This window comes from Passer domesticus, chromosome 8, assembly GCF_036417665.1.
Source record: "Passer domesticus isolate bPasDom1 chromosome 8, bPasDom1.hap1, whole genome shotgun sequence".
NCBI lineage: Eukaryota > Metazoa > Chordata > Aves > Passeriformes > Passeridae > Passer > Passer domesticus.
The window spans coordinates 37322274-37335328 of NC_087481.1; the positions used below are offsets into that span (position 1 = coordinate 37322274).

At 42.3% G+C, this 13055-nt stretch overlaps 1 protein-coding gene across 3 annotated transcripts in view; it reads left to right on the plus strand.

Annotated features, from left to right (window-relative positions):
* DUSP13B (dual specificity phosphatase 13B) overlaps window positions 1-13055 on the plus strand; it is a 39513-nt gene that overhangs the window by 2328 nt on the left and 24130 nt on the right. For all 3 annotated transcript variants that reach the window (XM_064430469.1, XM_064430472.1, XM_064430471.1), the window contains exon 2: window positions 12177-12368. In XM_064430469.1, the coding sequence (XP_064286539.1) occupies window positions 12178-12368 (191 nt within the window). In that variant the 5' untranslated portion in view covers window position 12177. The remainder of the gene's footprint in view (window positions 1-12176; window positions 12369-13055) is intronic.

Consider the following 13055-nt stretch of genomic DNA (forward strand, 5'->3'; position numbering starts at 1 on the left):
TGTTCTCTGATAGATTTGCAGCACGCCGTGCTCCTGCCTTGTCTTTTCTCTAAAGCCAGTCGTGTGGTGTTTCTAAAATAATAAACACAGCCTCACTGCTGCCACAAAAACCCCTGGTAAATATATTTTTATGGGAATGAAGTATTAAAGGATTTGAACACTTACTCACTGAAAGCAAAATATGAGCAGTAAGGTTGGGTAAAGATTCAAAGGCTGGTTTGCTTCCTTTCCCTGGGGCACATCAAGGCTGTACTGTTTGCACTTCAGAGATGGATAGTGGGGAATTACTTAAACCAAAATGATGGAAACAATTCAGACTATAATAATATAGCATAAGAGTTTCTCATATTACATCTATTCCCCATACTGCTGGCTATACTCTGCCTTCAGATTCACGTGCACAACTCTCATTGGAATCTGGAGGAACTGTATTTGAAGCCAAAATGCATTTCATTGTCTTTCTGAAGTCTCTCTGCAGCTTAGTGGCTAAATTCTGAGCTCAAGAACTGGGAACAAAGCTTGTCTAAACATTTCCCAGTGTCTGTCTCTGTGAGATTCCCATCTGTTGTGTTTTATTTTGAATTTCATCTTCCTACTTTCCTAAAAACACAAAGCAGAAACACACATTTCCTCTGCCCTGGAGTGCAGGAGTCACCTAATTTCCCAGCAGGTTCTCTCAACAACATACAGTGGATCCAAGTTTGTCTAAAAATGCTACAAGTCCTTTGTGGAGAAGAAAGGGAGGAGACCAGAAATGTGGGCCAAGTTTCTGAGTGTTGTGAAAAGCCCCTGCCCCCCAAAGAGACTCCATTTCCTGTTTCCTCTCTCCCAAAAATGTCACCTGGGTTTGGGTTTCGTTAAGAGAAATATACATTGCTCAAGTCCTCTAAGGCTTTGGTTTGTGCTTCCTGCTGACACTGCAGAGACTACAAGAGCCATGAAAGCGGAGTCTGACTTTGGGGATTCACATTTGCAATAGCAGAACAAATTAAATGGAGAGCCTGTTAAGTGAGTTGGGAGATTGTTGTTGACCAACAAATCTTCATTAACTTCCCACACCAAGCTGTGCTGCACTTCTAATGAAACTGATCATTGTTTCTCCTTCTATGTTTCAACTATTTCGCCACCAGGTTTGAGGGACATTGAGACTTGCTTGAGGTTTAATTAGAAATAAAACACTATATTAATCCATCTTGCTCCACACATGCACCCAGTTTGAAGCTGTTGGTGCATCTTTCAAATAGGCCAAGTTTCACTCTGTTCCCCACCTGTTACTTGCTGCCTTGGTTTTTGCTAGTTCTTTTATTTACAGCCAGTGACTCACAGAGACTTTGTTCACTGGTTTATGGGGACTTTCTGGATCACTGCTTTGCATCACCATTAGTGGTTTGCATCACCAGATGTTTTAACTCAGGAGTTGCCAGCATGAACCCCAAGAGTTCATATGACTTGCACCTCCCAAAAGCTAAGCCTGTGCCCAGAACAACAAGCTTTCAGAGGATTAGAGCAAAGTCCTGTTCTGATGATGTTTGTGACTGAAGGGAGGCTACCACAACTGGGCCTCTGAGAGCCTTCCCTGCAGACCATTAGAGAAATATGGCTCCATAGGTATAATTCAGATGCCAAGTTACTCTGCTGTATGGGCTTTAAAAACTCTCTGTCCAGTTTAGGACGGAGAGGTTTAATGGAAAAGTACAAAGTAAACATGGGGAAGTACTTAGCAGTACTGAGAGTGACAGAGCCTAAGCAGAGCAGGATCCCCTGCTCCAGACTGTCTTTGCCATGAGGGAAGAAACGATTACTTTTAACAATTTACTCTTTTAAGTATAAAATACAAAACAAAATGTACATGCAAATATAGCATAAATGGGGAAGTTAGCCTTCAGTATGATTCTTTGACAGATACCATTTATGGTGGCCAGACTGCTTGTTGGCAGTAGGGCTTGGCCATATGCCATACCATGTTGTCCTCTGAGTCAGATAACACTCAAAAAATTTAGATGGCCCTCAGCCTTTTCCATGTAGAAAAGAAAGCATCAGTTCTTTGGATCTGTGCAGTAGCAACCCAGCACACAAACTTATGGGTTTCCAGCACTTGGGCACTGCAGCCTCCCCTTCACAAAGGTTCCTGTTGTGTCCCAGGTTGTACTGAAGAGTGCAACCACAACAGCTGCCTTCTAATAGGATTTGATTTTTTTTTTTTAATTAGAAGTAACCTGTTTGCTATGCTATGGAAGAAAATATGTTCTGTTTTTGTAGTGGGTGATCTATGACATTTGGGGAACATATTTTTAACTGCTAGTTTGTTTTAGAAAAATGGTAAGAGTTAACCTGGAGGACAAATTATCAGAAATACCTATAATCCCAAGAGCTAACACAATTGCTGGGAAATTCTAGACCTCAAATCAGCTCTGCTACAGAATATGATGAATTTCTATTTTTTTCCCCTCCACAGACTTAGTAGCAAGATTTTACAATAAGAAGAAAGCAATTTGCTTAGCTGACTTGGGATTTCATCTCTTTCCCTTGCATCTCTTAGACTATACACACATAAGCAAGGAAGTTTCAGCTGTGTTCAGTCTCACTCTGACCTCTGTACTAACTTGATTTACTGGTTTTAGTTCTCAAATAGTGTATTTCGTTATAACTCAAAGGATCTGATGAGAACTAGCTGGTATTTTAATGATTTATGAGAGGCATCTGTGACTGCATGGGTAGTGTACACATTGTGTCACTGCTGTAGGAGGAATTTGCATTGATCATACCAGCATGCTCCAAGACAAGAGCGTGTCAAATTCCTATCAGCCTGAGTTCACAAACTTGATCTGACAGGTGGCCAAGCTTGCACTGGGACTGACCATAGTTCTCATGGTGGGAATAAAACAAACCAGCAGGATTGCTTCTAGCCATTGCATTATGAGCAGATTTCCATTCCTTTCTGTTGTTCTGTCTTGCAGTGCTTAAGAAGGTGTTTATCCTTCCCAGTTTTGTAGCCAGAAACCTGGGCCACAGGAACTTGCAATCAGCTCTGTCTGTGGTTTATCCTTCTGCCAGAAGACACTGGTGTGAAATACAGGCTACTGGAACTAACCTTCCAGACCTCTCCACGTCTTGCCATGGCTATCAAATTGCTACCAAGTCTCAGATCAGAGAGGCTGGGGTGTGAGAAAGATAAAAAATCAATTAGACAGCACAGTTGCTTTAAAAATGCAGGGACAGCCATAATGTCCCTGCATTTAATAGCAGATTATACTATTTTTTTTAATAACTGTAAAAAAAAGACTTTGCAAGCACAGAAAGAAGGGTATTGGGAGCACAGTGATAAAAAGGTTTCTTGTCCTTGGTTTGATTTTTTGTGTTCTGAATTTTCTTTTGAATATTGAAGTCAATGTCTGCCAAAGCATTCCTAAAATCCTTGTCCCCAAGAACATGGAAGTCCAACCTTGATGGTTACTCACCTCCTGTTGTAAGCTGCCTTTTGCTTGCTAGTGGTGAGTAAAGGCTTTTGGCCCACATTACACCCGAGGACAGCTCTTCACTCAGGTCCAGCTATCACTACCAGTGTTTGGCAGCACTCTGCCCTTCAGCTGCCTCCAGCTCAGACCTGGGGAGAGATACAGAAAAATCATGAAGCTTAACTTCACCATGTGCACCTGTGCAGTGGGAACGGCTCTGTTCCTCACAGGATCACTGTAATAACATGTATGAAAGGCATTCCAGTGCCCAAGAAACACCAGGGAATCTTGGCTGTCTACCTCCTGTTGTTTCACAGCTTACTTCCTAGCAGCTTACTTCCTATCCCCTCCTGCTATGCCAGTGTAGGGGATAAGTGTCTGCTCTCTCCTCTGAGCTGGGTAGCATAGAGTGTCTTTGTGGTGCTGGTAGAGACCACAGGACAAGAACAAAGAGCAGTGAAACTTCTAATGCCCTCAAACAGAAGAGACACAAGAAAAAAGAAAAAATAAAGAAAAGAAAAAGAAAAAGCAGCAATATATTGTTTGTAAGATAGAAGAACATACCAGAGCTAGTCACAGGGGAGAAAGGCTTTGCATTGTGCCATCCTTTTGGTTAAATCCTTGGGGCAGAAACCATTCATTTGTAATGAGATTCTTTGAATTGTGAAGCCTGATGTTTTCAGTTCTGGGCTGGAGGACACTGCTGTATTAGTTATTGTTAACAGCAGCCTCATTCACCTTCAGATGTGGGTTGCTAAACTCTCTTGGGCCACAGGATGATGACCTAAGGGACTGCATTCCAACTGGAGTTTTGTGCAAGGCACAGCACAGGAAATCCTTGGCCTCTAAACCTTGCCAAAGCAGGAAAGAAACATGACTTCAGGTAATTTAGAAGGTGACCTGGGAAAATTAGATGATGCTAGATTAGGCATATATAACATGGAGTAAATCTGAAGAATGAAACCATAGCTGAGACTGGAAACAACAGCCAAGTGACACTTTGTCCTTCTTTGCCCAAGCTTGATGCAGCACACCCAGCAGCCCACCTGGCTTTCTCATGTTGTGTTCAGTTGGACTTGTGCTGCCCAAATCAACACCCCTTACACAGCAGACTGTATATGAAAGAGTGTAGGACTTGGGCTCTGTGGTAGTTGCAATTTCATCCCAAAGAGCCATAGAGATGGAGCAGAGAATGTGCTTGTGCTACAGCAGGAACACGCTCTGTCTCCCACACAGTGACAGTGTGAGGCTGAAGAGCATTGCAAAGGTGAGCCTCCAGGCCACCAGGTCTGCATCAGAGAACAAACTCAGCACATTTCAGGCTATCTGTGAATAAATCCAAGCTTGTTCCTCTCCCCAGGGTCATGCTGTACTGACATCATCCAGTAACGAGAGCGACATGCGTTCCCTGCAAGTGCAGGCAGCAAATATTGGTAAAGCATTGCTACAAGCCATGAAAAAGCAGTTAGGATTTGTGTTGCTCAGGGAGGGTGAGGGCTTTGGAGTAGTTGTACCAAAAAACCAGTGTCAGCCAGACAACCCAGCTGGTTCCGACTGGCAGCTCCAAGAGAAAATCAAAGTGGCACATGTTGCTCCTAATTTAGAGCAACCTGCATCAACTTGCCAGCCTGTCTTTCAGAAATGTTTCATCCTTCAACTTTTCAGTAAGCTTCTGAGGGTGCTTTTAGGAGGAAAAACGTAGTTTACCAATTCAGAGAATACCAGTTATCACCCCGAATGTGTTATTGCTGGAGGGAAGAGAGATAAAGTGATGTAGCAATTCTTGAGCCCACAAGAAGAGCCAGCCTTAACACAGAAAAGCTCCATTTTAGGTAAGCTTGTCTTGAAGTGCAAGCATCATGATATCAGGAGTGTTTCTTAGCATGTCTAAGAACTGTTTAGTGCTATTATTCTCTAGATTGGGATTTGTGTTTTCTTAAAAAGTAGTGAAAAGTGTCAGTATTGACTGGAGGAAGGAGTTAGAGGCTCTCAGAGCTGACAGTGAAGTCTGATGGCTGAAGTCCATTGCAGGAGAGGACACCAGCAATAATATTTGAGTAGGAGCAGTAGCCTGGCTTGGAGCTAGAGAGACTCTCAAATGTGGGCATGGTGCTGCAGTCACAAATAGCATGGAGATGTGGGAGATGATTTTGGACCAGCTACTGTGTCTTTGGGTTGTATGAAGTGTGTGCTGGTCTGTCAGATCAGGTTGGGTTAATGGGTGTAAGGATGCAGTTGGCATCTGGGAGCAGAGGTACCAATGGGCTCCAGAGGGCCCAGTTCTGCAGCTGAACTGTGCTCACAGCCAAAACTCACATCTTTGCTGGGCTAGGGCTGGAAGGGAACTGACTTTGCTTTACTTGCTCTTGCTTGCCAATAGCCAAGTTCAGGTCCTTAGAGCTCTACAGTGCTCTTGCTCCAGCTGATGACTTCATGAACACCTAGTGCTGGGAGGAACACAGCTCCCTGTACAGCCCTAAACTCTATTACCCTGCACATGCAATGACATCATTGCCACCTGAGGGGCCAAACTCTGGTCTTGGCAGGTAAAAGCCTTTTGGGTCACCTTACGTTGGGGTTCTTGCTCTCAATGCATATTTATGTAATGATTGCTAGATAGCTGTAATTAAATGACTGTAAAGCACTACCTAAAATGCACCAGTAATAAATTCCTAATAGCTGATGCTGTAACAAGCAGTTACACAAAAGAATATATCGTAATATGCAGATTGTTAACAGTGTCTGGGCCTGTTTAATGCTCAGCTTTAAATAGCTACAATGCACACTATTAAAGAGCATGTAAGATTTGTAACTAGTAAATAAAGAGTCCAATTCAGAAACAAAATATACCCAAGCTTCAGTGAGGAAGAGGCCACAGAAGAGCTTGGGGTGGATAAATCACCTCTTATCTCTGCAATCCTTGTGGTGGTGCTACCTATCAGCCATGGTTTCTTTATAGTATATTCCATGTACATTTCTCTGCCTGGCACAGATTCTGTCCATGCCTCTGTCCTGACTCATGAACATGGTTAGGATCCCACTCACATTACAGTTATGTGACTAGGTACAGCAACCCATGGTTTTGCATTTTGTGAGGGAAGGATGTATCAGGGAAAAATAATTTTGCTGCTCATATTTTTCACTTCTCTTACCCACTCAAAGCTGCCATGTGGGCTATAACTCTACAGAGTTGGTTTCCCATGGCTAAAGAATAAAGTAAACATACGTTCAAGACCCAGAAGAGTTAGCAAAATCAGCAGGTGGCCAGGTTTTGTACACTTGGTACAACATTGCTGCACAACAAAGGATGGCTGAGTCTGTCTAGCCACTGTCAGGATCTGCACACATGGTTGGTAAATACAAATGTACTAACTAGCTGATGACAAGAGAATATTTTATACTACAGTCACAGAAAAACCTCCAAGGCCACCCTGCCTTGGGGCCTGCATGCTAATGTACATCCTGAAACAGTCAAGACCATTAAGTTTGAGAACTACAGCCTGGCCCACAGACATGCTATGAAAAAATTAGACATTTTTGAGGTTTCTGAGGCCTGGCAATCCATAACATCAGTGGAAATGGTGGTAAATTCAGCATATTTGAGAACCAGGATGGGTTGATTAAATTCTTCCTTACATTTGAGTTGTGCTTTGTATCAAAAATGTAGCTGCTGATTTCCCTGGATGGGCACACAGAGAAAATTTTACTTTGACAGTGGGGAAGCATCGTAATTGCTCTAAAGTTAGGACAGAAAATGTTCACCAATGCAGTACCAAGAGGAAAAAAAAAATCAAATGTTTTTGCCTTGCACTGCTCCAAGCTGTCCAGTACAGAGATTTAGTCTGCTCCTCAACACAGGCCTTGTGTGAGCTGTGGAGAGCAAGTCCACCTAATGGATTTTGCCATGTCCCACCAAGTGGGTGCATTGCCCTAAATGCATAGCTGGGTTACACTTATGGGTCTGGAAGCCTCCACTAAATTTGGAAGTGCTGTTCAGATTACATCCTCCAGCTGCTGAAGAGATTTTCTTACAAACAGTTGGCTACTCAAATACCTTGTGCCTCCCTAGGCACTGCCTCTGTCTCAGCTTTCAAGTCCAGCCAGCCCTGCCTCAGTCATTGCTGTGTTTGATTCATGCCATCTATATCTTGTAGCGCTCCCAGCAATTGATAAATTATGACTCCAGTGAGACTATTGGGTTAAACGCTAAGGAAGAAAGAATGATGACAGTAATACTTGTCATTTGTGTGGCGATGTAGCAACACAAAACCTCTCTCAAACATACGTTATCTTGGAGGAACCTTTCCGGGGGATAGGCTTTCTGAGAAATGTTTATGGCTTTTGAATACATGATAGGCATGAACTTGACATGACCTACTTGGCCAAGCCCTGAGCTTCAGCCTGGTCTTTTACCACCACAAATCAGTCTATTCGAAGTATAGCCAGACTGATATCTTCGCTGGGATGGCAAGGTTATAGCACATAGCAGTTTGAGAAAACACAGCATGGAGGCTACTTTGTTCTCAGGATTTAAAGACTTGGAAATATTTTTACTAATGTCATAAGAAAACAACTCAGTTCTACCTATACAGAAAAGCCAACATAGGCCCTGGGATGATTAAAATATTTGGCACTTGATTGAAATGAGCACATTAACATCCTTATAGTATATGCAGATCCCTCCTATATCTTGGCATTGGAAAATGCAAGTTAAAGCAGAGGTTGTAAAGGCTTTCTATTAAATTTCCTAGACACAAGAGTTCTTTTTCCTCCTGACTCACCACAGCATCATGCTGCAGGATTTTCTGCTGCTTCATCTCAGCCTTCATACCATCCTCACAACTTACTCTTGTATCAAGGTAATGTTAAATTGTAAAATTACACTGCCTTTTCATTTTGTTTATTTAAATGTCATGGAATTGGAGAAATTGGACAAAAGGTGGCATATGTTTCCAAGGACTGAGACACCTGTAAAGGAACCTTAAGTCTCTAAAGGCCCTCTCCCCAGCATGGCACTGAATAACCAATTCTGTTACAGATAAAGCTGTAGTCACTGAATTAACTGAAACTCAGCCAAAGCCTCCACAGTGTATGCAGTCCATAGGGGCATTCCCTACTGGGCAGACAGGAATCCTAGTCAGAAGGAGGTGTTATCTGGGACCTCTCACAGGACTACTTTCCTTTCTTCCTTGGTTAGTTGATATATAAGGAACCATTGACCTGGTTGTTCTCATCACTCAACTGCAGCAAAGCCACTGACATACATCAGTCCAGGGAGGTGGCTACAGGGGCAGGCAGGGATGGTGGCACAAACAGCCTGTGTCATACTCTGGGGCACTCTGCATCATCAGAATGACCTGCTCGCAATAGGCCCTTGATTGCAATCCTCCTGCTAGTTGTAGTTAAGGAAATTCTGTTGCATAGTACAGATACAATTACAGTTGCAGTACCTGCTAATTCAAAATTAATATAAATATAATGGCAAAATTTCTCCTGTGTAATTGAATAATTACCATAATACAACTCCAGTAGAGCAAAGATCAGGAATGTTTCATGTCATCATCATTCAGCATCATCATCCAGAAACCAGCATTTTAAAACTGTATTGCTTGTTCATACAACACACATCTTAGAAACAGATCCACTACAAAAAGTCAGTATAGAGGAAGTGAGCTGAGAATCATTAAAAACATATTTTTTAGATGAACGGCCATCACATTATTACAAATAATCATTTTCCTTTCACACTAGTTTTTTTTAACCTATCCATGTTCCTTATAAAACATTACACTTTACATAGAATTGTTTTCCTTAAACATGAGCATTTCAGTAATGACACTTGCATGTATAAATTTAGTGAGTTAAGATGTTAGACTGATGCCAGGTCTAAGTAGTCATTTATCCAGAAAAAAAAAATTGTCTTGTTTTTCTCTCTGTAAATTTTCTGTGGAAAGCTATTCTTTTATTCAGGGCATTCAATATTCACCATATTAGTTGGATAGTCCTACTGAGGCTTCTCTGATTTTGAATCATTCACAGCCTGTTAGTTACAGTTATTTCACATTTGAAATTTGAACTCTAGTCCTTTCTTTTTATTGGATATAGAGTTTACACAAACTGATGCTATTCTCCAGTTAAAAAAAATGTGACCAGAATGAAAATGAACTAAGTTTTGTACACACCAGCAGCAGTTCACATCTGTGTTTCAACAGGAGTAAATTCCTTATCTATAATGCAATGTTCATGTGTTGTGAGCACAAGCTGAAAGTCATCTTAGGATAATTCTGAAGAAGCAGTCCCATCTTATAAAGGCTGTTATTCCACAGCGTTAAATATCCATGTAGCACACACTACCTCCTTTTGCCCAGCCTATGCAGTTGTGTTTCCTTTTAGAGACAATTCTAACAAAACAAAACAAAACAGTCTTTGAAGGAGCCCTTTTCCTTAGGTGCACTGTATGTCACAGGTATCTGCCCAGCTCCTGTGAGGCTTAGGAAAGCAAGGCTGACAGCAGCCTTCAGTCCTCTGAGGTAATAGGAAAATCAAAGTATTTATAAAGTGGAGAGGGCAAGAGAAAAGGATAACAGAGTGTTGAATAAGAAAAAACCAAAACAGTTTCAAGCAACTTTACAGGGCGTGAGAAGTGCCCTGGAGTGGCCATTAGACACACTGCAAGGAATTAGGTACATCAAAAAGGGGAATATTTGCTGCAGATATTATGAGGTGGGAAGGATTGGAGGAGGTTGCTATTCTTGAAAATACGTAATGAACTGGCAGATGGCCCTGTGATCAGGGCACAGGAAATCCAAGTCCCATTTCTGTTGCAGATCTCCTGTGTGGGATCAGAGAAGTGTCCAAGATCACCAGCAGGAACCAGGCCGAGCTGCACAGGGGACACTGTGGTGGCCAGTGTCAAAGTAGCGACCAAAATCAATGGGAAGTGCCTGTTCCAGTAGGGAATTCCTCCATGCCTCCTCTTGCATAAAGCCTTCCAAAATGGGCAAGAACATCTGCTTTTGTTTTCCCAGTAAAAGCTGACACTGGAGGAGATATGCACATTTGGGAGGGGAGCACATTCCACAGTGGAGCTCTTTGTAATGCTCTTGTAACAATACAAGACCGTTCTGGGAACATCACTTGGTGAAAGCTTACTGTGTCCAAGAGGCCAGAACTGCCATGAAGGTGGCAGGAAAAGGTGTACTGAAATGACAGAGGGCTCCTCTTGGTAACTGGGTGGCAAGGCAGATCACGCCACGTGCATGGCAGAAGGGTGACTTGTAGGGACCATTCTGTGTCCTGACCCTTCCTTCCTTTCCTATGGATATTTCAGGGAATTAGTTGCTCCATTGCCCTTCAGCAAGGCACTGCATTAATGTGAAGGTGCAATGAGCTCCCACAGCAGGCTAGCCTTCAGATCCTCTGACCCTCTTGCTCAGTCTTTGTGCATACCAAATAAAATTACACCAAAATATGAACCTAGGGCTGGAGAAAATACCAGGGTGGGAAACTAGGAAAACATTTCACCACAGTTGGTGTTTTAAAGAAATGATCAATGAAGGTGCTTGAACTTAAATGCAACCTGTTTAACAATAGATTTGTTCAGCAGAAAGATGCAAGATTTCGGGTTTGCTGTCCTGGACTGTTCTACCCCAAACCACCCTTCAAATCATTTATGCAGAATACATGCTTCAGGCAGTGCCAGAGCAAGACTTTGACTCACTGACTACAGCTTCACCCACGTCCTAGACAGATGCTTCTGTTCTAAGGCTCATGACTTGACAGACTTCCTACTATCTCTGTAATGCAGATGTTTGGGTCATTTTTAGAATGTACAGGAAAAGAAGTATAATATTTTCTTAGAACAGAACTCTAGGAAAAATGTAATTTCTATTACCCTCTTAAAAAATCCTCTCAACAGTTCAAATCTACAGCTAACACTGTAGAGGAACCACTATTTCAAAAGAAACATACCACATGTAAACAGTAATTCCAAAGATAAAGTGATGCCTAAAAAAAATGTTTCTCCTTGTAACTGAAGTATTGCTTCAAGACTAGAAATGGGATAGTTCTTAGAGGGAGCAGAGAGGAGAGGAATGCAAATTAAAACAACTTAGTAAAAAAAATTACTCAGTGCTCCTATAACTGCTCAGCTGGAATCTCTGTAACTCATCCAGATTTTTCTAACATGAACATTTCTCATGAGGGCAACCAGTATGGCCAGTAAATACCATTGGAAAAAAACAAACTGCTCCTTACAGATTTTTCCCCATTGAAGCTGACAATTAATAGGTGACCAGTGAATAAGATTTTGCATTACTGATTCTACTCAGTCCAGATCAGTTTATTGAGCAAATTAGAAGACAAATCAGATTAAGAATATATAAGGAAGCCCTAGTTACCCGGTTAAAGGAAAACCTCAGCATACCATGTTAATTCTTTGTTTCTACACTCTTGGATCTATTTACACAAGACATTTTCCATAGCATTACCTCTTTCCAAGTGAAGCCTCGTGCTGGGATATCAAGGGCTGGGCTTTTTCACTGTGTTATTAATAGGATTCAGAATTCCAAACAGTAGTAGGAACTTCTCCATTTCCTACGAAGAAAATAATCTTCAAAAATATAATGAAGTTTTCATCAACTTTTCAACAAGGTGAGAGGAAGAAAGGAGCCTGTCAGAAATATCTCTGGCTGGTGGTGAATGTCTTCTGTCCCCTTTCAGGATGGCCTGGGACTCCTTGTGCAGCCAGGACTTACGGCGGCCTAGGATAAGAAGTGCCTCAAGCTGGATGCCCGACAGTGGGAGCAGCACTGGGACACCATCCCTGGAGGAGCTGCGGCGCCTGCTCTGCACACGCACTCACCCCACGGGGCACGTGGATGAAGTCTGGCCAAACCTTTATGTGGGAGACCTGTAAGAGACAGGAAGGGCTGAAGGTTATTGCAACTCTTCCCCCAAATCTTCCACTCTTTATTTAAACACAGAGAGCTAGGCAATAATCTGGGAACCTCTCACAACAGGTCTAAGTGTTGAACAAGACTGAACTGGGCATAGGATGCTGTAGCATAGAGAAAATGCATCTTGAATAAAAAGAAGATCCCCCACATCCTGGTTTCTCCTCCTGCTTAGTGCAGGAGTGACACACTGCAACAGCCCACTGGAGCTGTGGCATTGGTACTTCAGGCAGTCATGCCAAAGCTGGGTAAAACAGGATCAAGCTCATTTTCTCCTCACTTTGCCAGATGGCATCAGCCCTCTGAACTGATAAATACTCAGCAGAGGTGACTTGGTGAAAAAGTCCTTGAAATCAGAAAACTCTTAACTTGTGCAGAAATATCTCCACCACCAACTTTCATCAGTTGAGAACCATCTAAACGTATGTTTGGGAAAAAACGGAGGGAAATCTAAGAGTTAGTGTCTTAACAAGTCATTTCTGTCTCAAAGCATTCTGATGAATACTTTGAGCCTGATCAACCTGTCAAAAAAATAGCCACTACCACTTCCTGCGGTTGTAACAAACTCACCATCAGCAGCATGCATTGCAGTGCAGCAGGCAAGTATAATGTTGCAGGGTTTGTATAATTCCCCGTCTTTGTTCCA